This window comes from Anguilla rostrata, chromosome 14 (genome assembly GCF_018555375.3).
Source record: "Anguilla rostrata isolate EN2019 chromosome 14, ASM1855537v3, whole genome shotgun sequence".
Classification (NCBI taxonomy): Eukaryota; Metazoa; Chordata; class Actinopteri; order Anguilliformes; family Anguillidae; genus Anguilla; species Anguilla rostrata.
Window position 1 is genome coordinate 40,044,468 of NC_057946.1, and position 27,904 is coordinate 40,072,371.

At 47.5% G+C, this 27,904-nt stretch overlaps 1 protein-coding gene across 2 annotated transcripts in view; it reads left to right on the forward strand.

Moving 5' to 3' along the window:
- The first annotated feature begins 183 nt into the window (after positions 1–183).
- The window catches only part of LOC135239846 (BCL2/adenovirus E1B 19 kDa protein-interacting protein 3-like), a 35,676-nt gene continuing 7,955 nt past the window's right edge, over positions 184–27,904 (forward strand). For both annotated transcript variants that reach the window (XM_064308836.1, XM_064308835.1), the window contains exons 1-5: positions 184–302; positions 15,717–15,975; positions 22,377–22,455; positions 23,514–23,617; positions 27,692–27,841. In XM_064308836.1, coding sequence (XP_064164906.1) covers positions 254–302; positions 15,717–15,975; positions 22,377–22,455; positions 23,514–23,617; positions 27,692–27,841 — 641 coding nt within the window. In that variant the 5' untranslated portion in view covers positions 184–253. The remainder of the gene's footprint in view (positions 303–15,716; positions 15,976–22,376; positions 22,456–23,513; positions 23,618–27,691; positions 27,842–27,904) is intronic.

A 27,904-nucleotide genomic window follows, 5' to 3' on the forward strand; every position in this document is an offset into this window, starting at 1 on the left:
CCGTACTGGTTAGATCTACCCTGCTGACGTCACCCCAGCTATACGTTTATGGGAGCTCCCAGCGTAGATCTATGATCAGTTAAACCAAGCCTCTTGCTAATCTAGAGCATTGTGTGTCAAATGGCGAAAACTGATCCAGGGTCAGTGTTTCAAATGCAGAACGTGGACGCGGTTGCGCGCACGTTCCAGATCTGTATGCACAGTGTCTGCGCGTCTTATTGGCAGTCATACGCGAGCAACTCTGACAGGCGCTATGTCTACCGCTGGCTCCGCAAATAACAACGGAGATCCATCGCTGAACGGTAGGTACCATCGATTCAGATGGCCGTAGCTTGATGACATTTATGTACCTTTGTGGAATACTTTCCTGCTAACCTAAAAACAGATTTTTCGTGACTTTTGAAAAGGCATATTGAATAGAAAAACTGCCTTCATTTGAGTTGGAATTTCCTTTGGGTTTTTCATGGGCAGGGTATGGAGGCGGATCTAACACTTGAACGAAACTGTTTTCAGAGAATTGACAACCGTGCGCACCAATATAATACTCCGGTGTTCGGGGAGGTGGGCATAAGGGTGTGGGATTTCCAAATATCGTGTCATGATTGAAGGAACACCCAACCAATCATTTATGCTTTCCCGAGTCGACAAGAGGAGGCTCTACATAAATGTCAACAAGGCACGATAGATCGAGGAACTTAAAAATGGAAAGGGCGAGTTATTATAAATAACGGTATTAAATGTCTGTTAATTGTACTGTTCGCCGTGACACAAACTGTGTTTTGAACATACCGGATGCAGAATATCTCGAATGCTTTATGTAACGTGCGCCCCCGAAATCGCTTGTTTGCAGCATGTGATGCTTTGGGTTAAGGTAAACATAACAAGCTGGCCTTAAGCGAGGACATCCTTATTAAGCTTCCGCGAAGCAAAAACTTATCTGCTTTATGTAATCGCAATAAAATTATTTTATTTCGGTCGTTTTTAAATTATAGGTACACTTCTAGCGGAACTGTGAGACTGTTGGCGGATGGACACGCAAAATAAAGGCAACGCAAGCAATTAAAGCGCTTTTGTTCAAGTTGCAGAAGCACAGCACATCTCCAGTTAGCTTTGCGAAGTTATACGCCAGAAAATTTCAGGAAATGGTCTGCATAGCCTAATTTGAAACTAGCAAACAATGACTTAAATAAAAGCGGGAAATAACTGACAAAGAAACATTTGTTTAATGTACTTAACGACATTTGTCGTTTAAGTGATTGAATAAAATGTATTCTTTTTATAAATATTCTCTGCAGCACGTTTATTTCAATATAAACAACTTCTGAACACTTCAGAATTTCATTGTCCTTAAAATGTCAACCTGGGCAACTCATTTCAAACCATATAGGCTGGGCAAAATTCTGAAAGCTGTAGATGTGAATTGTGTCGTCGCTTCTGCCGTCCCCCGCGATTCAGATAAGCGTATCATAACTTAATTTGTTTCTGCTGTTGCTAGTTAGCGAACATAGTTGTGTGTAATTTAGGTAGCCTAATCTTTTTTAAAACTTCCCCCCCTCACTATCCATCTTCCGCCGTGGCCTGAAGACTCATCTCTTCAGACTATACCTAGAATAACCACCACCACGCTGTGTATATATATATATATATATATTAAAAAAAAAAAAAAAAAAAAAAAAAACCCTTTTTCCTGTCACTTGTTACATGTTGCCCCATCCCTGCACTTCTTGGTAAATTGTATTTGTCCTAATACTCTAGCTTATTCTTCTGCCTAGTTTGGCTTTGCAGATGTTAGACCAGGATAGTGTTCTTTGTTCTCGGCTAGAAATAGCTTTACAAAATAAGTAATTGTACCTTACTGAACCCGTGTTCAGCAGTTGTCTACGATCATGAAAATGCACCTTTGTACGTCGCTTTGGATAAAAGCGTCTGCTAAATGAATGAATGTAATGTAAATTTTCAATATGACCGTGCCGTTGTTGCCGTTGTTTTACTAATTCGAGTTGTTGTTATTCCTGGCTTGTAAATTGCATTCATTTTGACGTCTTCGGCAATCTGCAGTTCCGTGAGTGAGATCGATCACATTGCAGACGCGCCGCTATTGTCTTCGGCTGTTCCTCCACGCTACAGAAGTGCGAGTAACTACCAAGAACCGTACGTGCTCACGAGGACCCGAGAAAGAAACGGGCTGAAATTCTTAACTGAGTACAAACTGAAATATTCCACGTGCTCGATTACTTAAATTATTTCAAATGACCTATTTGTGACTGATATTAAAGTTTTATTCATTATCATCAGTATTTATGAAGCAGAATGTTGCATAAACCCCCAGCTATTTATTTGATATGTCCGTCTTGCCTAAAAGCAAGATGAAGGCTGATGTGTTGTAAATTGCTGTGTATAAAAATGTCTTTTGACTGAATGCAATGTAATGCACAATATGTACACAGAAAAAAACTGCAGCATATTTGGGCCGAGAACAGGAATTTCATTTTCATATTGTTATTTGAATATTAAGAATCCACAAAGTATTCAAATATGAAAAGAACAGCAAGTCACATCCACACTACATTACAGGCATTTAGCAGACACTCTTATCCAGAGTGACTTACACAACTTTTTACATACAGTAGAATTTACATTGCATCCATTTATACAGCTGGATACATACTGAAGCAATGTAGGTTAAGTACCTTGCTCAAGGATACAACAGCAGTATACCCTACCCAGGAATCGAACCCATGACCTTTCGGTTACAAACCCAGTTCCTTACCCACGATGCTACACTGCCGCCGGTAGAATCTGGTAAAAAAACACTAGTTTTTTACCTGATTTTAAAAGGCTTTCAGGGTGACTGCTTGCAAGAAAACTCCTGAGCTGTAAGGATCTCTCCATGTCTTAGGTCTCTGTGGAGAAATAATCCAGGAGTTGTCTTAGCTGGAAGAATAGCAGCATTGAGCTGTTAGCTTGTCAAGCACAGGGCTATGGAAAGGCTCTGAGTCATGTGAGCCCCACGCTGAGGTGAGCCTGCAGCCAGCTGACCCAGCTGCCAGTCCTGATTTCCAGCCAGGCGACAGGATAGCACTGGCCCAGGTTAACCTAGTTACTGCGGTCGTGGCTGATGTGTGGTTTATGTGTGACACCCCCCTATTTATGGTGGTGGGGGTGAGGCAGGTGCTGCTTGACCAGTGGAAAGTAGGGAATGTTTCCTAGAACATGAGCAGGTTGGTGGGGGTGGGGGGTTGCCACGTTCATGACTACATTCCAGAGAGCGTTTTACATAACCCCTCTTCCCCGGCTGTACCCCGGGCCAAACTGCAGCTGACTCGTCTGTTACAGACTGGGACAGCTCAGGGCTTCAAAAAAGTAACAAGCAGTAGTGTTGCTAAGCAATGGCTTCTCATCTCAATTCTGTAACGTGACAGAGACGTGCCTGTCACTGAAGAACTGAAAACAGCCTGACACCCCCGTCACCTGGGGAGACCTGACTGAGTCTGAGCCCCCCTCCAACACACACACACACACACACACACACACACACCGATGCGCACACATACGCGAACACAAACACACACACACCGATGCGCACACATACGCGAACACAAACACACACACACCGATGCGCACACATACGCGAACACACACACACAAACACACACACACATCGATGCGTGCACATACGCGAACACACACAAACACATGCACAAACATACACACACACACACATCGATGCGCACACATACGCAAACACACACACACATGCACACCGATGGGCGCACATACGCGAACACACACACAAAAACACACACACCGATGCACGCACATATGCAAACACACACACACACATCGATGCGCGCACATACACAAACGCACACACACACACAAACACACACGCACATTCTCACTCACTCATACACACACACACACCGACGCGTGCACATCGCGAACACACACACAAAAACACACACACACACCGATGCGCTCACATACGCAAACACACACACACACCGATATGCGCACATACGCAAACACACACAAACACACACACATCAACGCGCTCATATACGCAAAACTCACGCACACACACAAACACACACCCACATTCTCACTCACTCATACACACAAACACACACGCACATTCTCACGCACTCACTCATACACACACTCACACACACAAACACACACCCACATTCTCACTCACTCATACACACAAACACACGCGCACATTCTCACGCACTCACATGCTCTCAGCAGAATCTTCCATGATCCCTCACTCTCAGCAGACTCTCCCATGATCCCTTGCTCTCAGAAGAATCTCCCACGATCCCTCGCTCTCAGCAGATTGTCCCATAATCTCTCTTGCACCTCTTCCTTCCTACCATTCTCCCCAGCGTGTTCAGCGAGTGCAGTATGTTCAGAGTGCAGTTTGTTCATAGTGCAGTATGTTCAGAGAGCAGTATGTTCATAGTGCAGTGTGTTCATAGTGCAGTATGTTCACAGTGGAGTTTGTTCATAGTGCAGTATGTTCAGAGTTCAGTATGTTCATAGCACAGTATGTTCATAGTGCAGTATGTTCATAGCACAGTATGTTCATAGTGCAGTATGTTCATAGTACAGTATTTTCATAGTGCAGTATGTTCAGAGTTCAGTATGTTCATAGTGCAGTATGTTCATAGCACAGTATTTTCATAGTGCAGTTTGTTCAGAGTTCAGTATGTTCATAGTGCAGTATGTTCATAGCGCAGTATGTTCATAGTGCAGTATGTTCATAGTGCAGTATGTTCAGAGTGCAGTATGTTCATAGTGCAGTATGTTCAGAGTGCAGTATGTTCAGAGTTCAGTATGTTCAGAGTGCAGTATGTTCATAGTGCAGTTTGTTCATAGCGCAGTATGTTCAGAGTGCAGTATGTTCAGAGTGCAGTGTGTTCATAGTGCAGTATGTTCATAGTGCAGTATGTTCATAGTGCAGTGTGTTCATAGTGCAGTATGTTCATAGCGCAGTATGTTCAGAGTGCAGTGTGTTCATAGTGCAGTATGTTCATAGTGCAGTATGTTCATAGTGCAGTGTGTTCATAGCGCAGTATGTTCAGAGTGCAGTGTGTTCATAGTGCAGTATGTTCATAGTGCAGTATGTTCATAGCGCAGTATGTTCAGAGTGCAGTGTGTTCATAGTGCAGTATGTTCAGAGTGCAGTATGTTCATAGTGCAGTGTGTTCATAGTGCAGTATGTTCATAGCGCAGTATGTTCAGAGTGCAGTGTGTTCATAGTGCAGTATGTTCATAGCGCAGTATTTTCATAGCGCAGTATGTTCAGAGTGCAGTGTGTTCATAGTGCAGTATGTTCATAGCGCAGTATTTTCATAGTGCAGCATGTTCAGAGTGCAGTGTGTTCATAGCACAGTATCATAGCGCATTATGTTCAGAGTGCAGTATATTCATAGCACAGTGTGTTCAGTGTGCAGTATGTTCATAGCACAGTATTTTCATAGTGCAGTATGTTCAGAGTGCAGTATGTTCATAGCACAGTATCATAGCGCATTATGTTCAGAGTGCAGTATATTCATAGCGCAGTGTGTTCAGTGTGCAGTATGTTCATAGCACAGTATGTTCATAGTGCAGTATGTTCATAGTGCAGTTTGTTCATAGTGCAGTTTGTTCAGAGTGCAGTATGTTCATAGCACAGTATGTTCATAGGGCAGTATGTTCATAGTGCAGTTTGTTCATAGTGCAGTTTGTTCAGAGTGCAGTATGTTCAGAGTGCAGTTTGTTCAGAGTGCAGTATGTTCAGAGTGCAGTTTGTTCAGAGTGCAGTATGTTCAGAGAACACAGTTCACCGAGATTTGCCGTTATTTGACTGCTTTTCCTATGTTTATCGTATCCAAATTCATAGACACTGCAAAGTTTGACTGGTTCCTTCTTTCACCAAAAGTCAAAAGAAAAGCTAGCTGACATGAGCAAGAAAAAATAATTTGAATAAAACTTAGCTCATCTTTTGGTCAGGCTTAGTGGAGTCTTGATGCATATTTCAAGAAGTATGCAAAAACACAAATCTGCTGATAAACCACCTTTACTCAGCTCTTGGGTCATGATTTTGACGGAATCAGCAGTGACATCCTCAGAACCATGGAGTGTATAGCAGCTGGATATTCTGAGGAGGAGATGAGTTCTGGCGGACGGTAACGCCTAAAGACGCTTTGTGACGTATTATTCTCGGCTGAAATGTACCCCCAGTGAGCGCCAGCTCAAGGTTGCGCTCTGTGCTGTAACGTTAGCTGCCTCGTATAAAATTTAAATCACTGTAGCTCCTGCGTTTTTCTCTCTCTGGGATGTTATTTCGTATGACCTTTTCATGCCAGGTGTCTGAACCCCAGGCGCTGTTTACTGAGACCGTTCCATCTAGTTGACATTCGTGGGACAATGAGGATGGACTGAAAGCTTTGTGGGTGCTCCACATCTGCACTCTCACTATGCAAGTGATGTAGAATAGATGTCAATAGGGTCAAAAATTCAGAAAACGGCTATGAGAAAAAGCAAGTTTCTCACCTGTCTTAGTACAGTATCTATGTAGCCAGCCGTGTAATAGAGAGCTAACCCACAGACTTCCATATGAGGAAGTACTGTCCTATTCTTGAGGGAACCCAAGTTCAGTAGATACTCCCAGCTATGTAAATTGAGATTGTGTGTGAAATAATGTAAGTAATGTTCATCACTCTGGAAAACTGTGTTTACTAAGCAAAGAATTGATGATCATGATAGTCAATGTGCTCATGTACTTAAGATCCTACAAATCCTGGAAGTTTCCATGAAAATTGTATCTTAAATATGTCTTGCTGTGGATTCTGCTCTAAGATGGATGTGTTTGAGTTGCGCAGTTGAGCTTTGCCTGGAGGATGTTTATGAATGTGGAGTGCCCTTCCCATGAGCCTGGCCTCGGTGAGAGATATCCTCAACTCTCCCCTAGGGCAGCTAGCCATGCCCCCCTGGACAGGGCAGGACCCACATGTAAGCAGGGGAGCAGTACTGTATTAAACAGGTTAGGGGAGCAGTACTGTATTAAACAGGCTAGGGGAGCAGTACTGTATGAAAGCAGGCTAGGGGAGCAGTACTGTATTAAACAGGCTAGGGGAGCAGTACTGTGTTAAGCAGGCTAGGGGAGCAGTGCTGTATGAAAGAAGGCTAGGGGAGCAGTACTGTATTAAACAGGCTAGGGGAGCAGTACTGTATGAAACAGGCTAGGGGAGCAGTTTTGTATGAAAGCAGGCTAGGGGAGCAGTATTGAGCTTAAAGCAGGCTTGGGGAGCAGTGTTGAGTTTAACACAGGCTAGGGGAGCAGTACTGTATGAAAGCAAGCTAGGGGAGCAGTGCTGTATGAAACAGGCTTGGGGAGCAGTACTGTATGAAACAGGCTGGGGGAGCAGTACTGTATGAAAGCAGGCTAGGAGAGCAGTTCTGTATGAAAGCAGGCTAGGGGAAAAGAATTGAGCTTAAATCTGTCGAGGGGAGCAGTATTGAGCTTAACGCAGGCTAGGGGAGCAGTATTGAGCTTAAAGCAGTCTAGGGGAGCAGTTCTGATCTTAAAGCAGACTAGGGGAGCAATATTGAGCTTAAAGCAGGCTATGTTAGCAGTACTGTATGTAGGCAGGCTGGGGGAGCAGTACTGTATGAAAGCAGGCTAGGGGAGCAGTACTGTACATAAGCAGGCTAGGGATGCAGTACTGTATGAAACAGACTAGGGGAGCAGTACTGTATGAAACAGGCCAGGGGAGCAGTACTGTATGAAAGCAGGCTAGGGGAGCAGTATTATATGTAAGCAGGCTAGGGAAGCAGTACTGTATGAAACAGGCTAGGGGAGCAGTACTGTATGAAACAGGCTAGGGGAGCAGTATTGTATGAAAGCAGGCTAGGGGAGCAGTTCTGTATGAATGCGGGCCAGGGGAGCAGTAATGTATGAAAGCAGGCTAGGGGAGCAGTCCTGTATGAAACAGGCTAGGGGAGCAGTACTGTATTAAACAGGCTAGGAAAGCTGTACTGTGTGAAAGCAGGATAGGGGAGCAGTACTGTATGAAAGCAGGCTAGGGGAGCAGTACTGTATTAAACAGGCTAGGGGAGCAGTACTGTATGAAAGCAGGCTAGAGGAGCAGTATTGAGCTTAACGCAGGCTAGGGGAGCAGTACTGTATGAAACAGGCTAGGGGAGCAGTACTGTATGAAACAGGCTAGGGGAGCAGTACTGTACGTAAGCAGGCTAGGGATGCAGTACTGTATGAAACAGACTAGGGGAGCAGTACTGTATGAAACAGGCCAGGGGAGCAGTACTGTATGAAAGCAGGTTAGGGGAGCAGTATTATATGTAAGCAGGCTAGGGAAGCAGTACTGTATGAAACAGGATAGGGGAGCAGTACTGTATGAAACAGGCTAGGGGAGCAGTATTGTATGAAAGCAGGCTAGGGGAGCAGTATTGCATGAAAGCAGGCTAGGGGAGCAGTTCTGTATGAATGCGGGCCAGGGGAGCAGTAATGTATGTAAGCAGGCTAGGGGAGCAGTACTGTATGAAACAGGCTAGGGGAGCAGTACTGTATTAAACAGGCTAGGGGAGCAGTACTGTATGAAAGCAGGCTAGGAAAGCTGTACTGTTTGAAAGCAGGATAGGGGAGCAGTACTGTATGAAAGCAGGCTAGGGGAGCAGTACTGTATTAAACAGGCTAGGGGAGCAGTACTGTATGAAAGCAGGCTAGAGGAGCAGTACTGTATGAAACAGGCTAGGGGAGCAGTACTGTATGAAACCGGCTAGGGGAGCAGTTTTGTATGAAAGCAGGCTAGGGGAGCAGTTTTGTATGAAAGCAGGCTAGGGGAGGAGTATTGAGCTTAAAGCAGGCGAGGGGACCAGTATTGAGCTTAACGCAGGCTAGGGGAGCAGTATTGAGCTTAAAGCAGGCTAGGGTGGCAGTACTGAGCTTAAAGCAGGCTAGGGGAGCAATATTGAACTTAAAGCAGGCTAGGGGAGCAGTATTGTGTCAGATCTGCTGAGTAAGACTGGTTTAGCATGGGGTTCTCAGGTCAAGTTCTAAGCTCAGCCAATGAGATGTTTTCACACACTGGGGCTTGTTGTGTGGTTAGAAGTAGTCTGCTTTTGTTTTTGTTTTCCGGCCTCTTCAATTTCAACATATCTTTTTCAGCTGTTCCTTAAGCTGGACTGCCCTCAATGCGTAGTAACAAACAGTCAAAGTTAACCATTAAGCTGGTCTATATTTAACTTCAGTTAGAGGATAGTGTTATAGGGTACATGGGTTCAGAGAGGCACAGGAAGGCTATAGGTGGATTTAAATTGTGGGATACCAGAAGAAGAAAAAAGAGAAAGATTCAGAGCGACGGGCTACACTGCATACTGTGCAGTGATTGTGGTGTGATGCGTCATTACAGAATCAAGCTTGTAACCCTAAGGAACTACCATTTTAGTCTCTGAACCTTTTGATCCATGTCTGAGCTTTGATTAAGCAAGTATTTCTACGCCTCAATTCATTATCCTTTATAGTCTAGTTTGTATAGGTACAACTCAATAGAGTAACATCAGTATCAGAAACTTCAGAAAGCATGCCAGTCAAACATTCAGTTCAAATTTATTTGAGAAACTGTTAAAAGAAATCAAGAAAAACAGGAGGCAAGACCAAGGCAAGACCAAGCCTGAACCCCCAAAAATCCTTGCGTGAAGAAAAAAGGTTCAGTCTGTGGTGTGAAGATAGAATCAGATAGAGTGGGGTATGTCCTGCACTGCCCAGCCCAGTATCAGTTATTACAGGCAAACTAAATGGTAATATACAGATAATGGGGAACCTATCAGAGCAAACAGTCAGAGTTGTTGTGCTGATTATAGCTTTAGGTATTAAACTTAACGCAGAGCCGAGTGTGTCTGGGGTCAGGTGGGCGGGCGTGCTGTCAGTCAGAGCGGCTGTGACAGCACACAGAGGTGTTTATGACTCATTCCTTTGCGCAGGGACGTCCAGCTGGCCCCAGCCTGACCGCCACTCACCAGCCGCATGCTCCGAGGCACGCCGCATCCTGTTTCAGTGGGGGGGGGGGGGGGGGGCACGCCGCATCCTGTTTCAGTGGGGGGGGGGGGCACGCCGCGTCTCTCACGCGCTCTCCTGTTTCAGTGGGGGGTGGGGGGGGCACGCCGTGTCTCTCACGCGCTCTCCCGTTTGAGTGCACTCTATCAGCACAGGTGTGCTGTGCTCATAGGCTTGACTCATAGCACAGTGCTGTATATCAGCACAGGTGTGCTGTGCTCATAGCCCAGACTCATAGCACAGTTCTGTATATCAGTACAGGTGTGCTGTGCTCATAGGCCTGACTCATAGCACAGTTTTGTATATCAGCACAGGTGTGCTGTGCTCATAGCCCAGACTCATAGCACAGTGCTGTATATCAGCACAAGTGTACTGTGCTCATAGAGCCAGACTCATTGCACAGTGCTGTATATCAGCACATGTGTGCTGTGCTCATAGCCCTGACTCATAGCACAGTGCTGTATATCAGCACAGGTGTGCTGTGCTCATAGGCCTGACTCATAGCACAGTTTTGTATATCAGCACAGGTGTGCTGTGCTCATAGCCCAGACTCATAGCACGGTGCTGTATATCAGCACAAGTGTACTGTGCTCATAGAGCCAGACTCATTGCACAGTGCTGTATATCAGCACATGTGTGCTGTGCTCATAGCCCTGACTCATAGCACAGTGCTGTATATCAGCACAGGTGTGCTGTGCTCATCGCCCTGACTCAGCACAGTGCTGTATATCAGCACAGGTGTGCTGTGCTCATCGGCCTGACTCATAGCACAGTGCTGTATATCAGCACAGGTGTGCTGTGCTCATCGGCCTGACTCAGCACAGTGCTGTATATCAGCACAAGTGTACTGTGCTCATAGAGCCAGACTCATTGCACAGTGCTGTATATCAGCACATGTGTGCTGTGCTCATAGCCCTGACTCATAGCACAGTGCTGTATTAAGCACAGGGTGCTTGTGGCACATGAGGTATTGAGCTTAAAGCACAGTGCTGTATATGCTACACAGGTGGCTGTGCTATCGCCTATCAGCACTGGGTGTATGACTAACACAGTGCTGGATAATACGCCTGACTCTAGCACAGTGCAGTATACAGACAGGTGGCTTTGCTCAGCGGCTGACTCAGCAAGTGCGTATATCAGAAAGGTGTTGCTGTGCTCATCGGCAATTTACTCTAGCACAGTGCGTGTATTCACACAGGGGTGTGCTGTGGCTCAATCGCTTGTCTCAGCACAGTGCTTTAATCAGCACAGTTGCTGTCTCAGCGGCCTGACTCATCAGCACAGTGCTGTTATCATACAGTGGTTGTTGCTCATTGGCCTACTCTAGCACAGTGTGTTAGAGGCACAGGTTGTGGTGTGATCAAGGACAGACTTGACAGCACAGTGCTTATTCAGCACATTGTGTGCTGTGCTCCATAGTACCTGGAACTCATTGCCAGTGCCTTATATCCAGCACAGTTTGTTGCTATCGCGACTAAATTCAACCGTGTCTGTATATCAGCACAAGGTACTTCGTATCAGCCAGACTCATGTCACATTCTGATATCACAATTTGTGCTTGGCTCATAGACCGATAAAGAAACAGGCTGTACAGCACAGGGCAGATCTCATGCCTGACTCCCAAGTGCTGTAACGAACAGGTTGTCTGTGAATTCATGGGGCCTGACTCCAGCACAGTATGTTATTACAGCAAGGTTCTTGGCTAATGCTGACTAGCACAGTGGATATCAGCAACTCAAGTTGTATGTGCTCATAGAGCTAAGATAACTTATGCACAGTGTGCTGGTATCAGATGGGGCTGTGCTCATCGGCGCTTACAGCACACAGTGCTGTTATATCATGCACAGGGTGCTGTGCTCATCGCCTGACTCCTATCACAGGCTGTATATCAGCACAGGTGTTGCTGTGGCATCGGCCGACTCAGCACAGGCTCTGTATTCAGACATGGTGTGGGCTATCGGCCGTCTCGCACAGGTCCCTGTATCTATCAGCACAGGTGTGCTGTGTCTATAGCCTGACTCTAGCACAGTGCTGTATATCAGCACAGGTGTGCTGTGCTCATAGCCCTGACTTACTAGCACAGTGCTGTATTCAGCACAGGTGTCTGTGCTCATAGAGCCGACTCATAGCACAGTGTTTGTATATCAGCACAGGTGTGCTGTGCTCATAGCCCAGACTCATAGCACAGTGCTGTATATCAGCACAAGTGTACTGTGCTCATAGAGCCAGAGTCATTGCACAGTGCTGTATATCAGCACATGTGTGCTGTGCTCATAGCCCTGACTCATAGCACAGTGCTGTATATCAGCACAGGTGTGCTGTGCTCATCGCCCTGACTCAGCACAGTGCTGTATATCAGCACAGGTGTGCTGTGCTCATCGGCCTGACTCATAGCACAGTGCTGTATATCAGCACAGGTGTGCTGTGCTCATCGGCCTGACTCAGCACAGTGCTGTATATCAGCACAGGTGTGCTGTGCTCATCGGCCTGACTCAGCACAGTGCTGTATATCAGCACAGGTGTGCTGTGCTCATTGGCCTGACTCCTAGCACAGTGCTGTATATCAGCACAGGTGTGCTGTGCTCATAGGCCTGACTTACAGCACAGTGCTGTATATCAGCACAGGTGTGCTGTGCTCATAGGTCCAGACTCACTGCACAGTGCTGTATATCAGCACAGGTGTGCTATGCTCATAGCCCAGACTCATAGCACAGTGCTGTATATCAGCACAGGTGTGCTGTGCTCATAGCCCAGACTCATTGCACAGTGCTGTATATCAGCACAGGTGTGCTGTGCTCATAGCCCAGACTCATTGCACAGTGCTGTACATCAACACAGGTGTGCTGTGCTCATAGCTCTGACTCATAACAGGATACACATGCTGATATATGGCATAACATACCACCTGCATTGTTTATGCAACAGTTTTACATTGAATTAAAAACAATAAAAACAGCAAAGCATTGTTTTGATTAAATTGCTTATAATTTGGCTCTGCAAATAAATATATGTTTTTCTGCTGTCACCATTTCCAGGCAGCACTATGAACACATGCAAAGTGCATTAACTGCAGACTCAGGAAGGACAGACATTGGAACTGCAAGCTTAGTAACATAATCGTCCAAATATTCTACTGTCATCAGCTGGAAGAGATCAAAAGTGATGTTATCAAATGAGTCCATTTTGTTGAAGTTGAAATGTTGAAGATATTGAAATAGCCTTTTTTGATTTGGGTGACCTATGAATCTATGATAAACAATACTAATTGATCCCGGCCAGTAATGAGGTCTGAGTGATGTCATAATGTATATGAGCTCTCATGGAATGTGTCTCGGCCAATCACAATGAGCGGTCGGAACTAACTGATCTATAATCTTGTACAGTTTGAGCTTCATTTATTTAGTATGAAAGGCACATCTTTGGGGAGTGATGTCCATATGAGTGAATCTGAAAAGCTCTTGGGATGTGTTTGTCAGACAGACAACCCTGTGGTGCTCCCTGAATGTGGGATGTGTTTGTCAGACAGACAGCACTGTGGTGCTCCAGTCCCTGAATGTGGGATGTGTTTGTCAGACAGCACTGTGGTGCTCCAGTCCCTGAATGTGGGATGTGTTTGTCAGACAGACAGCGCTGTGGTGCTCTAGTCCCTGAATGTGGGATGTGTTTGTCAGACAGACAGCAATGTGGTGCTCCAGTCCCTGAATGTGGGATGTGTTTGTCAGACAGACAGCGCTGTGGTGCTCTAGTCCCTGAATGTGGGATGTGTTTGTCAGACAGACAGCACTGTGGTGCTCCAGTCCCTGAATGTGGGATGTGTTTGTCAGACAGACAGCAATGTGGTGCTCCAGTCCCTGAATGTGGGATATGTTTGTCAGACAGACAGCCCTGTGGTGCTCCAGTCCCTGAATGTGGGATGTGTTTGTCAGACAGACAGCAATGTGGTGCTCCAGTCCCTGAATGTGGGATGTGTTTGTCAGACAGACAGCAATGTGGTGTTCCAGCCCCTGAATGTGGGATGTGTTTGTCAGACAGACAGCAATGTGGTGCTCCAGTCCCTGAATGTGGGATGTGTTTGTCAGACAGACAGCAATGTGGTGTTCCAGCCCCTGAATGTGGGATGTGTTTGTCAGACAGACAGCCCTGTGGTGCTCCAGTCCCTGAATGTGGGATGTGTTTGTCAGACAGACAGCCCTGTGGTGCTCCCTGAATGTGGGATGTGTTTGTCAGACAGACAGCACTGTGGTGCTCCAGTCCCTGAATGTGGGATGTGTTTGTCAGACAGACAGCCCTGTGGTGCTCCAGTCCCTGAATGTGGGATGTGTTTGTCAGACAGACAGCAATGTGGTGCTCCAGTCCCTGAATGTGGGATATGTTTGTCAGACAGACAGCAATGTGGTGCTCCAGTCCCTGAATGTGGGATGTGTTTGTCAGACAGCACTGTGGTGCTCCAGTCCCTGAATGTGGGATGTGTTTGTCAGACAGACAGCCCTGTGGTGCTCCAGCCCCTGAATGTGGGATGTGTTTGTCAGACAGACAGCAATGTGGTGCTCCAGTCCCTGAATGTGGGATGTGTTTGTCAGACAGACAGCCCTGTGGTGCTCCAGTCCCTGAATGTGGGATGTGTTTGTCAGACAGACAGCAATGTGGTGTTCCAGCCCCTGAATGTGGGATGTGTTTGTCAGACAGACAGCAATGTGGTACTCCAGTCCCTGAATGTGGGATGTGTTTGTCAGACAGACAGCAATGTGGTGTTCCAGCCCCTGAATGTGGGATGTGTTTGTCAGACAGACAGCGCTGTGGTGCTCTAGTCCCTGAATGTTTCTTTCGTGACTGGTGCTGCCGTTACTGAGTGCTACTGTCCTCAGGCATTCCCTTTGGTTAGTCTGGGTGTTTTCTCCTTGAAAATAAACAGTACGGAAATGTGCGTTAAGGGAAATAACATTCACTGCTTTCCAAATCTCTGTCCACTCCCTTTCTATTGCGTGCAGCATTTTTGTTTCTCTCAACACTGTGTGACTGCATATTATTTTTAAACATCGTTATAGTTTGCATTTTTTTCTCCCAATTTTGAGAAACTAATAATATTTGTAAGCCTGTTCATATTTGCTGTTGTTTCAAAAATGGAAACTCACATTACATTACATTACAGGCATTTGGCAGATGCTCTTATCCGGAGTGACGTACAACAAAGTGTATAGCCATAACCAGGAACAAGTGTGTCGAAAGCCCTAGAGAGAAGTACCGTTCCAAGTGCAGGGAACAACCGCATAGTTAACTTGGACCCTGTAGGTTAATCTGATTAACACTAACACAAACAAGAACTATGCAGTCTATGCAAAAATACAAGCAGTAGTTAAGACTCAGTTGTTTAAGTTTCTGTGAGCCAGTTGTGTTTACCATAGAAAGTCTGCTGGGTAGAATTTATGTATGCGCAATTCTAACTGTGACTTACAAAGTTTAGCAGGAGCTAAACTTTACACACTTCTGCATCATCATTTTTTTGCTTGGACTAAAAATGTAACTAATTTGAACATTAAGGGCAAAAAGGAACACATTCAATTTACCTGCCTCCTGTGTCATTGATATGCAAATGTCAGTGGGCAGGAGAACAGGCATTTGTTCACACAGGTCATGAGATGCATGTGTCTTTGCGTAGGGTCTTGGGTGGAACTGGAGATGAACAGGAACGCAGGAAACCCCTCCCAACCGACCCACCTGACAGTACCCCCCGTCACCCCGGGCAACAGTAACCATGGTGAGGGGCTGGGGCTGGGGCTGACTCAGGAGGAAGAGGAGAGCATTACAGGTGGCCTGGAGCACGTGCCGTCCTCATCCTCCATCCATAACGGGGACATGGAGAAGATCCTGCTGGATGCACAACATGAATCCAGCCGTAGCAACTCTTCCTGTGACAGGTGGGGAAAGGGAGAGGGGGAACTCCATACTGAGGGGAGAAGGGGAGAGGGGGAACCCCATACTGAGGGACTCAGGGAGAGAGGGAACCCCATACTGAGGGACTCGGGGGAGAGGGGGAACCCCATACTGAGGGACTCAGGGAGAGAGGGAACTCCATACTGAGGGACTCAGGGAGAGAGGGAACTCCATACTGAGGGGCTTGGGGGAGAGGGGGAACTCCATACCGAGGGGCTTGGGGGAGAGAGGGAACTCCATATATTGAGGAAAAGGCTTGGGGGAGAGAGGGAACTCCATACTGAGGGGCTTGGGGGAGAGAGGGAACTCCATATGAGGGCTTGGGGGGAGAGAGGGAACTCCATATGAGGGACTCGGGGGAGAGGGGGACTCCATACTGAGGGACTCGGGGGGAGGGGGAACTCCATACTGAGGGGCTCGGGGAGAGAGGGATCTCCATACCGAGGGGCTTGGGGGAGAGGGGAACTCCATACTGAGGGCTTGGGGAGAGAGGGAACTCCATACGAGGGGCTTGGGGGAAAGAGGGAACTCCATACTGAGGGACTCAGGGAGAGAGGGAACTCCATACTGAGGGGCTTGGGGAGAGTGGGAACTCCATACTGAGGGACTCAGGTGAGAAAGGGAACTCCATACTGAGGGACTCAGGGAGAGGGGGAACTGAATAGTGAGGGACTCGGGGGGAGAGGGGGAACTCCATACTGAGGGACTCAGGGAAGAGAGGGAACTCCATACTGAGGGACTCAGAGAGGGAGGGAACTCCATACTGAGGGACTCAGGGGAGAAAGGGAACTCCATACTGAGGGGCTTGGGGAGAGGGGGAACTCCATACTGAGGGACTCAGGGGAGAAAGGGAACTCCATACTGAGGGGCTTGGGGGAGAGGGGGAACTCCATACCGAGGGGCTTGGGGGAGAGGGGGAACTCCATACTGAGGGACTCAGGGAGAGAGGGAACTCCATACTGAGGGGCTTGGGGAGAGGGGGAACTCCATACTGAGGGACTCAGGGGAGAAAGGGAACTCCATACTGAGGGGCTTGGGGGAGAGGGGGAACTCCATACCGAGGGGCTTGGGGGAGAGAGGGAACTCCATACTGAGGGGCTGGGGGGAGAGAGGGGAACTCCATACTGAGGGGCTTGGGGGAGAGAGGGAACTCCGTATTGAGGGACTAGCGGGGAGAGGGGGAACTCCATACTGAGGGACTCGGGGGAGGGGGAACTCCATACTGAGGGGCTCGGGGAGAGAGGGAACTCCATACCGAGGGGCTTGGGGGAGAGGGGGAACCCATACCGAGGGGCTTGGGGGGAGAGGGGGAACTCCATACTGAGGGACTCAGGGAGAGGGGGAACTCCATACTGAGGGACTCGGGGGAGAGAGGGAACTCCATACTGAGGGACTCGGGGAAGAGAGGGAACTCCATACTGAGGGACTCAGGGAGAGAGGGAACTCCATACTGAGGGACTCAGGGAGAGGGGGAACTCCATACTGAGGGACTCAGGGGAGAGGGGGAACCCCATACTGAGGGACTCAGGGAGAGGGGAACTCCATACTGAGGGGCTCGGGGGAGAGGGAACTCCATACTGAGGGGCTTGGGGGAGAGGGGGAACTCCATACTGAGGGGCTTGGGGGAGAGGGGGAACCCCATACTGAGGGACTCGGGGGAGAGAGGGAACCCCATACTGAGGGACTCGGGGAGAGGGGGAACTCCATACTGAGGGACTCAGGGGAGAAAGGGAACTCCATACTGAGGGACTCAGGGAGAGGGGGAACTGAATAGTGAGGGACTCGGGGGGAGAGGGGGAACTCCATACTGAGGGACTCAGGGAAGAGAGGGAACTCCATACCGAGGGGCTCGGGGAGATGGGGAACTGAATAGTGAGGGACTTGGGGGGAGAGGGGGAACTCCATACTGAGGGACTTGGGGGGAAGGGGGGAATATAGATGTACACATTGCAGTGGACTAAATGCTGAGATGTACTGTAGCGTGTGGGAGAGCATAAGTTATGGGTGTTATAGCTTTATGCTGTGGACTCCAGTGATTGGCTAGGACAAGGTGGGTTAGGGTTAGGGTTAGAGAGAAGTGAATGCTTAGCGAAGAGAGTGATGGTATTGAGAGCAGCTGTGACGTGTCAGGGTCCTGTGTCATCGTTTTTATGGGTCAGTAAGACCCTGCTGCAGTCCTTAATGATTGACCTGCATCATCAGCAGGGACTCTGCTAAGACTGAGGTTATCAGCCTCACTACCATCTGAAGCTCAGGCTCGCTGGGATCTGAAGCTCAGACTCGCTGGGATCTGAAGCTCAGGCTCGCTGGGATCTGAAGCTCAGGCTCGCTGCGGTCTGAAGCTCAGGCTCACTGGGATCTGAAGCTCAGGCTCGCTACCATCTGAAGCTCAGGCTCGCTGGGATCTGAAGCTCAGACTCGCTGGGATCTGAAGCTCAGGCTCGCTGGGATCTGAAGCTCAGGCTCGCTGCGATCTGAAGCTCAGGCTCGCTGGGATCTGAAGCTCAGGCTCGCTGGGATCTGAAGCTCAGGCTCGCTACCATCTGAAGCTCAGGCTCGCTGGGATCTGAAGCTCAGACTCGCTGGGATCTGAAGCTCAAGCTCGCTGGGATCTGAAGCTCAGGCTCGCTGTGGTCTGAAGCTCAGGCTCGCTGGGTTCTGAATCTCAGACTCGCTGGGATCTGAAGCTCAGGCTTGCTGGGATCTGAAGCTCAGACTCGCTGGGATCTGAAGCTCAGGCTCGCTGGGATCTGAAGCTCAGGCTCGCTGGGATCTGAAGCTCAGGCTCGCTACCATCTAAAGCTCAGCCTCACTACCATCTGAAGCTCAGGCTCGCTGGGATCTGAAGCTCAGACTCGCTGGGATCTGAAGCTCAGGCTCGCTGGGATCTGAAGCTCAGGCTCGCTGCGGTCTGAAGCTCAGGCTCACTGGGATCTGAAGCTCAGGCTCGCTGCCATCTGAAGCTCAGGCTCGCTGGGATCTGAAGCTCAGACTCGCTGGGATCTGAAGCTCAGGCTCGCTGGGATCTGAAGCTCAGGCTCGCTGGGATCTGAAGCTCAGGCTCGCTGGGATCTGAAGCTCAGGCTCGCTGCGATCTGAAGCTCAGGCTCGCTACCATCTGAAGCTCAGGCTCGCTGGGATCTGAAGCTCAGACTCGCTGGGATCTGAAGCTCAAGCTCGCTGGGATCTGAAGCTCAGGCTCGCTGTGGTCTGAAGCTCAGGCTCGCTGGGTTCTGAAGCTCAGACTCGCTGGGATCTGAAGCTCAGGCTTGCTGGGATCTGAAGCTCAGGCTTGCTGGGATCTGAAGCTCAGGCTCGCTGGGATCTGAAGCTCAGGCTCGCTGCGATCTGAAGCTGAGGCTCCCTACCATCTGAAGCTCAGGCTCGCTGGGATCTGAAGCTCAGGCTCGCTGGGATCTGAAGCTCAGGCTCGCTGGGATCTGAAGCTCAGGCTCGCTGGGATCTGAAGCTCAGGCTCGCTGGGATCTGAAGCTCAGGCTCGCTGGGATCTGAAGCTCAGGCTCGCTACCATCTGAAGCTCAGGCTCGCTGGGATCTGAAGCTCAGACTCGCTGGGATCTGAAGCTCAGGCTCGCTGGGATCTGAAGCTCAGGCTCGCTGTGGTCTGAAGCTCAGGCTCGCTGGGTTCTGAAGCTCAGACTCGCTGGGATCTGAAGCTCAGGCTCGCTGGGATCTGAAGCTCAGGCTTGCTGGGATCTGAAGCTCAGGCTCGCTGGGATCTGAAGCTCAGGCTCGCTGGGATCTGAAGCTCAGGCTCGCTGGGATCTGAAGCTCAGGCTCGCTGGGATCTGAAGCTCAGGCTCGCTGGGATCTGAAGCTCAGTCTTGCTACAATCTGAAGCTCAGGCTTACTGGAATCTGAAGCTCAGGCTCGCTGGGATCTGAAGCTCAGGCTCGCTGCGATCTGAAGCTCAGCCTCACTGGGATCTGAAGCTCAGGCTCGCTGCGTTTTGAGGCTCAGGAAGTGTGTACTCTTGTCGCATAGGGATGGATAAAACTGCAACATTCTCTCCATCCTGCTGTTATCGTGTTTTGTGGCATGAAATAAATGGCATGGAGATGTCAGCTACAGAACCACCTCACTGGTGACACAGTATACAGTGTCACTTACACTCACACACACACAAACACACTCTCTCTCTGACTCTCCCTCTCTCTCACACACACACTCTCTCTTTCTCTCATGCACACACCCACACCCACACGCACAACAGGGCTCAGGTTTCAGGGCCTGAGATACAGACCAGCATTTCCAAGATGTTGCACAACTTTCAACAAACAGCACATCAAAATAACCTCGGACAGGCCATCACTGTCACAGTATTTACGTCCTAATGATGTCTGTATACTTATGTAGGGTATCACATTTGCTGTAATAATGAATAAACATCAGCTATAACAAGCAGCAGAATTATATGGGTTGGCATATAGAGACTGCTTCTCTTTCTGCGATTGGCTGTGTAATTAGCTTTGACGTTCTGTTAGATGAAGGTAATTTACCTGGGTCATTCTGTCAGGAATCCATCTGCATTAATCTATGCTGGAAGTAGTGTTTAATACGCTTTGGACAATAAGCAGCATCAGTGGCGTCGTGCCCAGACAAACTCAAGGGGCAAGTATCTTTTTTTAAGTAGATTTTTTTATTTTGGTCGCTCTCTCAAATATAAAATTAACGTATCAACATATTTGTTATATTCATGATGACTTTGCAGTATATGAGTATTCTTCTAAATATGGCACACAGCAATCTGCAGTAAACCCCTAATCCTCTTTTCCCCATGTTCTTCCCACAAGTCAGTTGGCATCAGAGATAATAAAACAGTCACAAGATATTACCTCTATGGGACAGAATTGTACATTGACCCTCCATGCACCAGATAGAAATGGGAGGACATGTCAACATCTTAGCATCAGAACTTCTTTCCTGGTACCCAACTTGCGGTGCACATTGAAGGACTTCAGCTGCACAGTTGGCAAGCTGGAGTGGTATGACTGATCACTGACTGTGAAGGTGGCAAAATTAAAAAATATTAAAACCAAACACATTCAATCATCTTTCAGCTCCCTTTGCAAAGCATCTAGTTACCTGATTGCTGGTTAAGTAGGTAGTACAATTAGCTTTCTGGTGGCTTCTGCTGTCTACTCAGCCTGGTGGTTTGCTAGCTTGGGGTAAACATTCATTGGCTAGTCTTCCAGTCATTGAGAACACATGGAAAATGAAAACATTAAAAACAATTAGTGATGCCAATAAAATGAAGCAAAGTACAGTGCAAAATGGCAGCGCTTGAAGTTTGGGTTTGGGATATGTTCAATGACCAGGTAAAACTTGCCCAATCAGTTGCATGAATAGTTGTGCAGATCGTGTGTTGGGAATTCACAGGAGACAGCAAGTTTGCAAGCTGTTTTCCTCAGTTGCTTGCTAACTATTAGCAAATTTGCATTATTGCTAGTCAGCTAATTTTAGCTAGCACAGGTAGCTAGTTAGCTGATGTGACAGGACAGAGGTTTAGACTAGCATGCTGATGCTGCACTTGCTCAAACGTTTTAGGTGCACTGTGCCCCTGAGTTGCATCATAGGTCCAGGGCTTGGACTAAAACCATCCAACATAAGTGTGTGTGTGTGTGTGTGTCTGTTTGTGAGTGTGTGTATGCGTGTGTGTGTGTGTGTGTGTGGGCATGTTTTACTATCTTTGTGAGAACAGAATGTCCCCACAAGGATAGAAAGATGAGGAAAGCTACGCAAGGTGGGGACCTTTTGCTGGTCCCCACAAGTTCAAGAGGCTGTTTTAGGGTTAGGACTTAGGGTTAGGGTTAGGGTTACAATTAGGTTAAGGTTAGGGTTAAGGTTAGGCATGTAGTAGTTGGGGTTAGGGTTAGAGGTTACAGAATGAAATGGGTTAGGGTTAGGGTTACGGTTAGGGTTAGCTGTTTAAAGTCCTCACAAGTATAGCAATACAAATGTGTGTGTGTGTGTGTATGTGTGGGAGTGTGTGTCTGAGTGTATGTGTATGTGTGTGTGCATCTAAGTCTGTGTGTGTGTGCATGTACATGTGCGTGCATGTGTGTGTGTGTGACTAAGAGCGTGCGTGAGTGTGTGTGTGTGTGTGTGTGTGTGACTAAGAGCGTGCGTGAATGTGTGTGTGTGTGTGTGTGTGTGGGCTTGCTATCCCTGGTGCAATCAAGGACAGTCTGTGGCCCAGTTTAGTGATACAGTGTGCTGTTTCTCTCAGGAGGTGAGAGGCGGAGCTATCGCACTGTGGGAGTGGCCGCGCTCCACACAGACCATAATAAACTGGGGAGTGAATGTGTGCAGCGTGTCATCGATGACATAACGGAGTGTGTGTCTGTGTGCTTCTCTTTCCTCAGCCCCCCAAGGCCCCACAGCCCACAGGACGAGGGGCAGATCACGTTTGACGTGGAGATGTCCAGCAGGAGGGACAGCCAGGTAACCCACAGCTGTCCTCCGGAAGTCCATCTCCCGCACCCAGTCTCAGAGTTCATCTCCCGCACCCACTCCTGACCCTGTCTCAGAGTCCATCTCTAACACCCACTCCTGACCCTGTCTCAGAGTCCATCTCTAACACCCACTCCTGACCCTGTCTCAGAATCCATCTCTAACCCCCACTCCTGACCCTGTCTCACAGTCCATCTCTAACATCCACTCCTGACTCTGTCTCACAGTCCATCTCTAACATCCACTCCTGACTCTGTCTCAGAGTCCATCTCTAACATCCACTCCTGACCCTGTCTCAGAGTCCATCTCTAACACCCACTCCTGACTCTGTCTCAGAGTTCATCTCTAACATCCACACCTGACCCTGTCTCAGAGTTCATCTCTAACATCCACACCTGACCCTGTCTCAGAGTCCATCTCTAACACCCACTCCTGACCCTGTCTCAGAGTCCATCTCTAACACCCACTCCTGACCCTGTCTCACAGTCCATCTCTAACATCCACTCCTGACCCTGTCTCAGAATCCATCTCTAACACCCACTCCTGACCCTGTCTCACAGTCCATCTCTAACATCCACTCCTGACCCTGTCTCAGAATCCATCTCTAACACCCACTCCTGACCCTGTCTCACAGTCCATCTCTAACATCCACTCCTGATCCAGTCTCACAGTCCATCTCTAACACCCACTCCTGACCCTGTCTCACAGTCCATCTCTAACACCCACTCCTGACCCTGTCTCAGAGTCCATCTCTAACACCCACTCCTGACCCTGTCTCAGAGTCCATCTCTAACACCCACTCCTGACTCTGTCTCAGAGTCCATCTCTAACACCCACTCCTCCGTCTCCCTCGCAACACCCTTCGGCTTCTAGTCCTCACTATCACAGCCAATGAGGCTCCACCCCCATCTCCTGTGCCTCACCAAACTGTCCTGCCAGCCAGCCCACTGTAAACACTGACAGTTTTTTTTATTGCTTGCCTTCTCTCCCTCTCTCTCTCTCTCTTGCTCTTTCTCCCTCTCGCTCCCTCTCCCTCTCTCTCACTACAGTCAGAGGAGGAGGGCATGGAGAAAGAGAGGGATGAGGATATTCTGATGAAAGGGTCTGACTGGGTGGTGGACTGGTCCAGTCGGCCTGAAAACATTCCCCCCAAGTGAGTCTGTGTCCTACCTGTGTACTGCAGCAAAACCACGTCAGTCTCCATCACAAAGCAACCGCTGCTCACCATTAGAGGACCCTTTCTACTGCCACACAGCTGGCACAACCACAGCACAACCACTCACGCTTCCACAGCACAACAGCTCACACTTCCACAGCACCACCACTCACGCTTCTACAGCACAACCGCTCACGCTTCTACAGCATAACCGCTCACACTTCCACAGCACAACAGCTCACGCTTCCACAGCACAACCACAACACAGCCACTCACACTTCTACAGCACAACATCTCACGCTTCTACAGCACCACCACTCACGCTTCTACAGCACAACAGCTCACGCTTCTACAGCACAACCACTCATGCTTCCACTGCACAACCACAACACAACCACTCACGCTTCCACACCACAACCACAGCACAACCGCTCACACTTCCACAGCACAACCGCAGCACAACCGCTCACACTTCCACAGCACAACCGCAGCACAACCGCTCACACTTCCACAGCACAACCACAGCACAACCGCTCACACTTCCACAGCACATCCACTCACACTTCCACAGTACAATCGCTCACACTTTCACAACACAACAGCTCACACTTCCACAGCATAACCACAGCACAACCACTCACACTTCCACAGCACAACCGCTCACACTTTCACAGCACAACTGCTCACACTTTCACAGCACAACCGCTCACACTTTCACAGCACGTTAGCTCACATTTCCACTGCACAACAGCTCACACTCCCACTGTACAACAGCTCACTCTTCCACAGCATAACCACAGCACAACCACTCACACTTCCACAGCACAACCGCAGCACATCCGCTCACACTTCCACAGCACGTTAGCTCACTCTCCCACAGCACAACCGCTCACTCTTCCACAGCATGTTAGCTCACATTTCCACAGCGCAACAGCTCACTCTCCCACAGCATAACCACAGCACAACCGCTCACACTCCCACAGCACTCCCACAGCACAACCGCTCACACTCCCACAGCACAACAGCTCACACTTCCACAGCATAACCACAGCACAACCGCTCACACTCCCACAGCACTCCCACAGCATAACCACAGCACAACCACTCACACTCCCACAGCACTCCCACAGCACAACTACAGCACATCCGCTCACACTCCCACAGCACAACAGCTCACACTCCCACTGCACAACAGCTCACACTTCCACAGCACAACCGCTCACACTTCCACAGCACATCCGCTCACATTTTCACAGCACAACCGCTCACAATTCCACAGCACAACCGCTCACACTTCCACAGCAGAACCCCTTTTTCAGCAGATGGTCTTTGCCAAAGCAGAACCTTTTTTAACCCTAACCCTGACCACACATTCATGTTATTCATGTTAGATTGAGGATATTTACCACAACACAATTATCCCAGGCCCTTACACGACACTTTATACAGCCTACATAACAGCTGCAGAGTATCTACCTCTAAATGCCTTTTGCATACTGCCCCTTATATTACATTTAACATTAGATCATCACATCCATTCACTACTTAAGTACTGTGCTGTCAGATTCCCTGTTGCACCTACTTTGCCACTTGACATTATGCTGCAGTTTCCTACTGCTGGTTGTGACTGATACATTGATATGGTGTTTGCTCTTAGTCTAAGCCTTGTGTATGCACTTTCCAATGTCCCTCTGCATAAGCATGTCAGCTAGAAGCCTAGAGCCTATAAGTCTTTACCACGGCATAATGCCTCCTCCCCAGTACAGGCCAGTTTCTACCAGAACACAACTGCTTCCCACCATCAAAGAGATGTTGGGCCAGCAATTTTGTGCAGTGGCTAATGTAAAGCCATTAAGGATTATAATATATTCAACAATGTTGTGCAGTGGCTAACTTAGAGGCATTAAGGATTATAATACATTTAACAGTATTTTACTGTGGCTAATTTAGAGGCATTAAGGAACATAATACATTTAACAGTGTTGTGCAGTGGCTAACTTAATTCCATTAAGTATTATAATACATTTAACAGTATTTTACAGTGGCTAATTTAGAGGCATGAAGGATTATAATGCATTTAACATTGTTGTGCAGTGGCTAACTTAATTCCATTAAGGATTATAATGCATTTAACAGTGCGGTACAATAGCTAACTTAAAGGCATTAAGTATGATAATACATTCAACAATGTTGTACAATGGCTAACTTAAAGGCATTAAGGATTATAATACATTTAACAGTGTGGTACAATGGCTAAGTTAATGCCATTAAGGATTATAATACATCCAACAATTTTGTGCAGTGGCTAATTTAAAGGCATTGAGTTTTATAAAACTTTTAACAGTGTTGTGCAGTGGCTAACTTAAAGGCATTAAGGATTATAGTACATTTAACAGTGTTGTACAGGGGTTGACTTAACAGTCTGGCAGCAGTGTTTTGACTGGTTGCATGTCCATTTAGACATGAATAGATTGCAATAGTCTAGTCTGGATGATATTAACATGCGAATTACTTTCTCTGTATCGACAAAAGATAATGCAGATATCATTTTTGTAACACAGATATCATGGGATCACTGGGATGTCAAGATTAACATTGAAAATGACAAGGTTTTTAATTTCAGAGTTAACATTTGGGATTAACATGCCCAGCCCTGTGAAAATCCATTGAGACTGCTGCTTATAGCCCAGTATCAGAACTTCAGTCTTATCAAAATTTAGCTGGAGGAAATTCTGGCACATCTGGTATTTGATAACCATGAAACAATTATAGAGAGAGGCTATTTTACTGTTGCCAACTAATACAATGAATACATCTGCACAGCAATGAAAGGAGATATAATTCTTATGAATAATGTTTCTAAGGAGCAGCACATAAATTCAGAAGGCAGTTGGCCCTAAAATAGATCTTTGGGGGACTCCACAGGTAATAGGAGTAACAGGACACTCATTCGCCAATTGTCACAGAACATTGTCTACAAGACTGATAGGAATTAAACCAACCCAGTACACTATCTGCAGGACAAACCCAGGTTCTGTCAAGATCACATGATCAATGGTGTCAAAAGCTGCAATAAAGTCTAAAAGAACCAGAACAGGAGATCTAATGGAATCAGTATTTATAAGCAAATTTGCCCGCATGAACCAGGACAGTTTCTGTGCTGTGCTCAGAGCAGAGACCTTTTTTCTTCAGAAGATTAAAGTAGCTGTTTAAAAACAATTTTCTCAAGAAAGTTAGCCAGGAAGTTTTGAAATTAGCCTATAGTTCATTTAGAAGGATAGAAGAGTCTAGACTAGGTTTCTTGAGGAGGGGTTGAACCACAGCAGTTTTGAAATAAGATGGAACTGTACCAGTGGCAAGAGATCTATTCATCACTGCTCCCAAAACTTAAGAAATCTAGCAGGAATGACACCAGATAAAATGATTGTCATAGATATAATAGGGTTGTACCGTCATTGTTTACATGATTAGGGGTTATATTACATTTAATAGTGTTGTACAAGTGTTGACTAAGTGATTAAAAGGGCTTGTTGTCTAACCGGATGATAGATGGTTCGGGTAGGCTTTTAATAAATATTCCTCTGTGAATCCATTATGTCCAGCAGACAGATAAATAACAATTGGCTCAGTTTCTCCTGTTGGCACAAACCCTTCTGATTGTTAGAGAGAGGAGAGAGGCAGAATGTCTCTCATGATCTGTATGTGCTGGCTGAATATGAAGAGCATCCAATGACCAGCCAGATATTTATTTAGTATTGTATAGATGTTTTAAAGGGAAAAAACTTTGCATTTGTGTTTTTGGAGAACTGATGTTACTGATGAGATTAATATTCTATAAACAAGACCCCTCATGCATTATCTCTTGGCATATTGACTGCTTGGCATTTAAAAATAGATCTGAAATGTGTGTTTTTGTTTTCATGTGGCTGTTTACGGGGTCCGGAATGGAAGTTTTAAGATGTTGATGTGATTACAGTAATCTGGCAGACCCTTTCAGGCGGAGCGACTTGCAAACATGCACATACGTGGCTTTACTACAGTTGTGACTGTTATGATGTCATTGGCCCTCAGAGAGTTCCACTTCCGACACCCCAGACGCTCCGTGACGCTCAGCATGAGGAAGACGGGAGTGATGAAGAAAGGCGGGGTTTTCTCCGCCGAGTTCCTCAAAGTCTTCATCCCCTCCCTGCTGCTCTCTCACATCCTCGTGCTTGGACTCGGGTGAGAAAACGCCTGCACATTCATACGCACACGCTTATAACGTATATACACAAAAACATACTG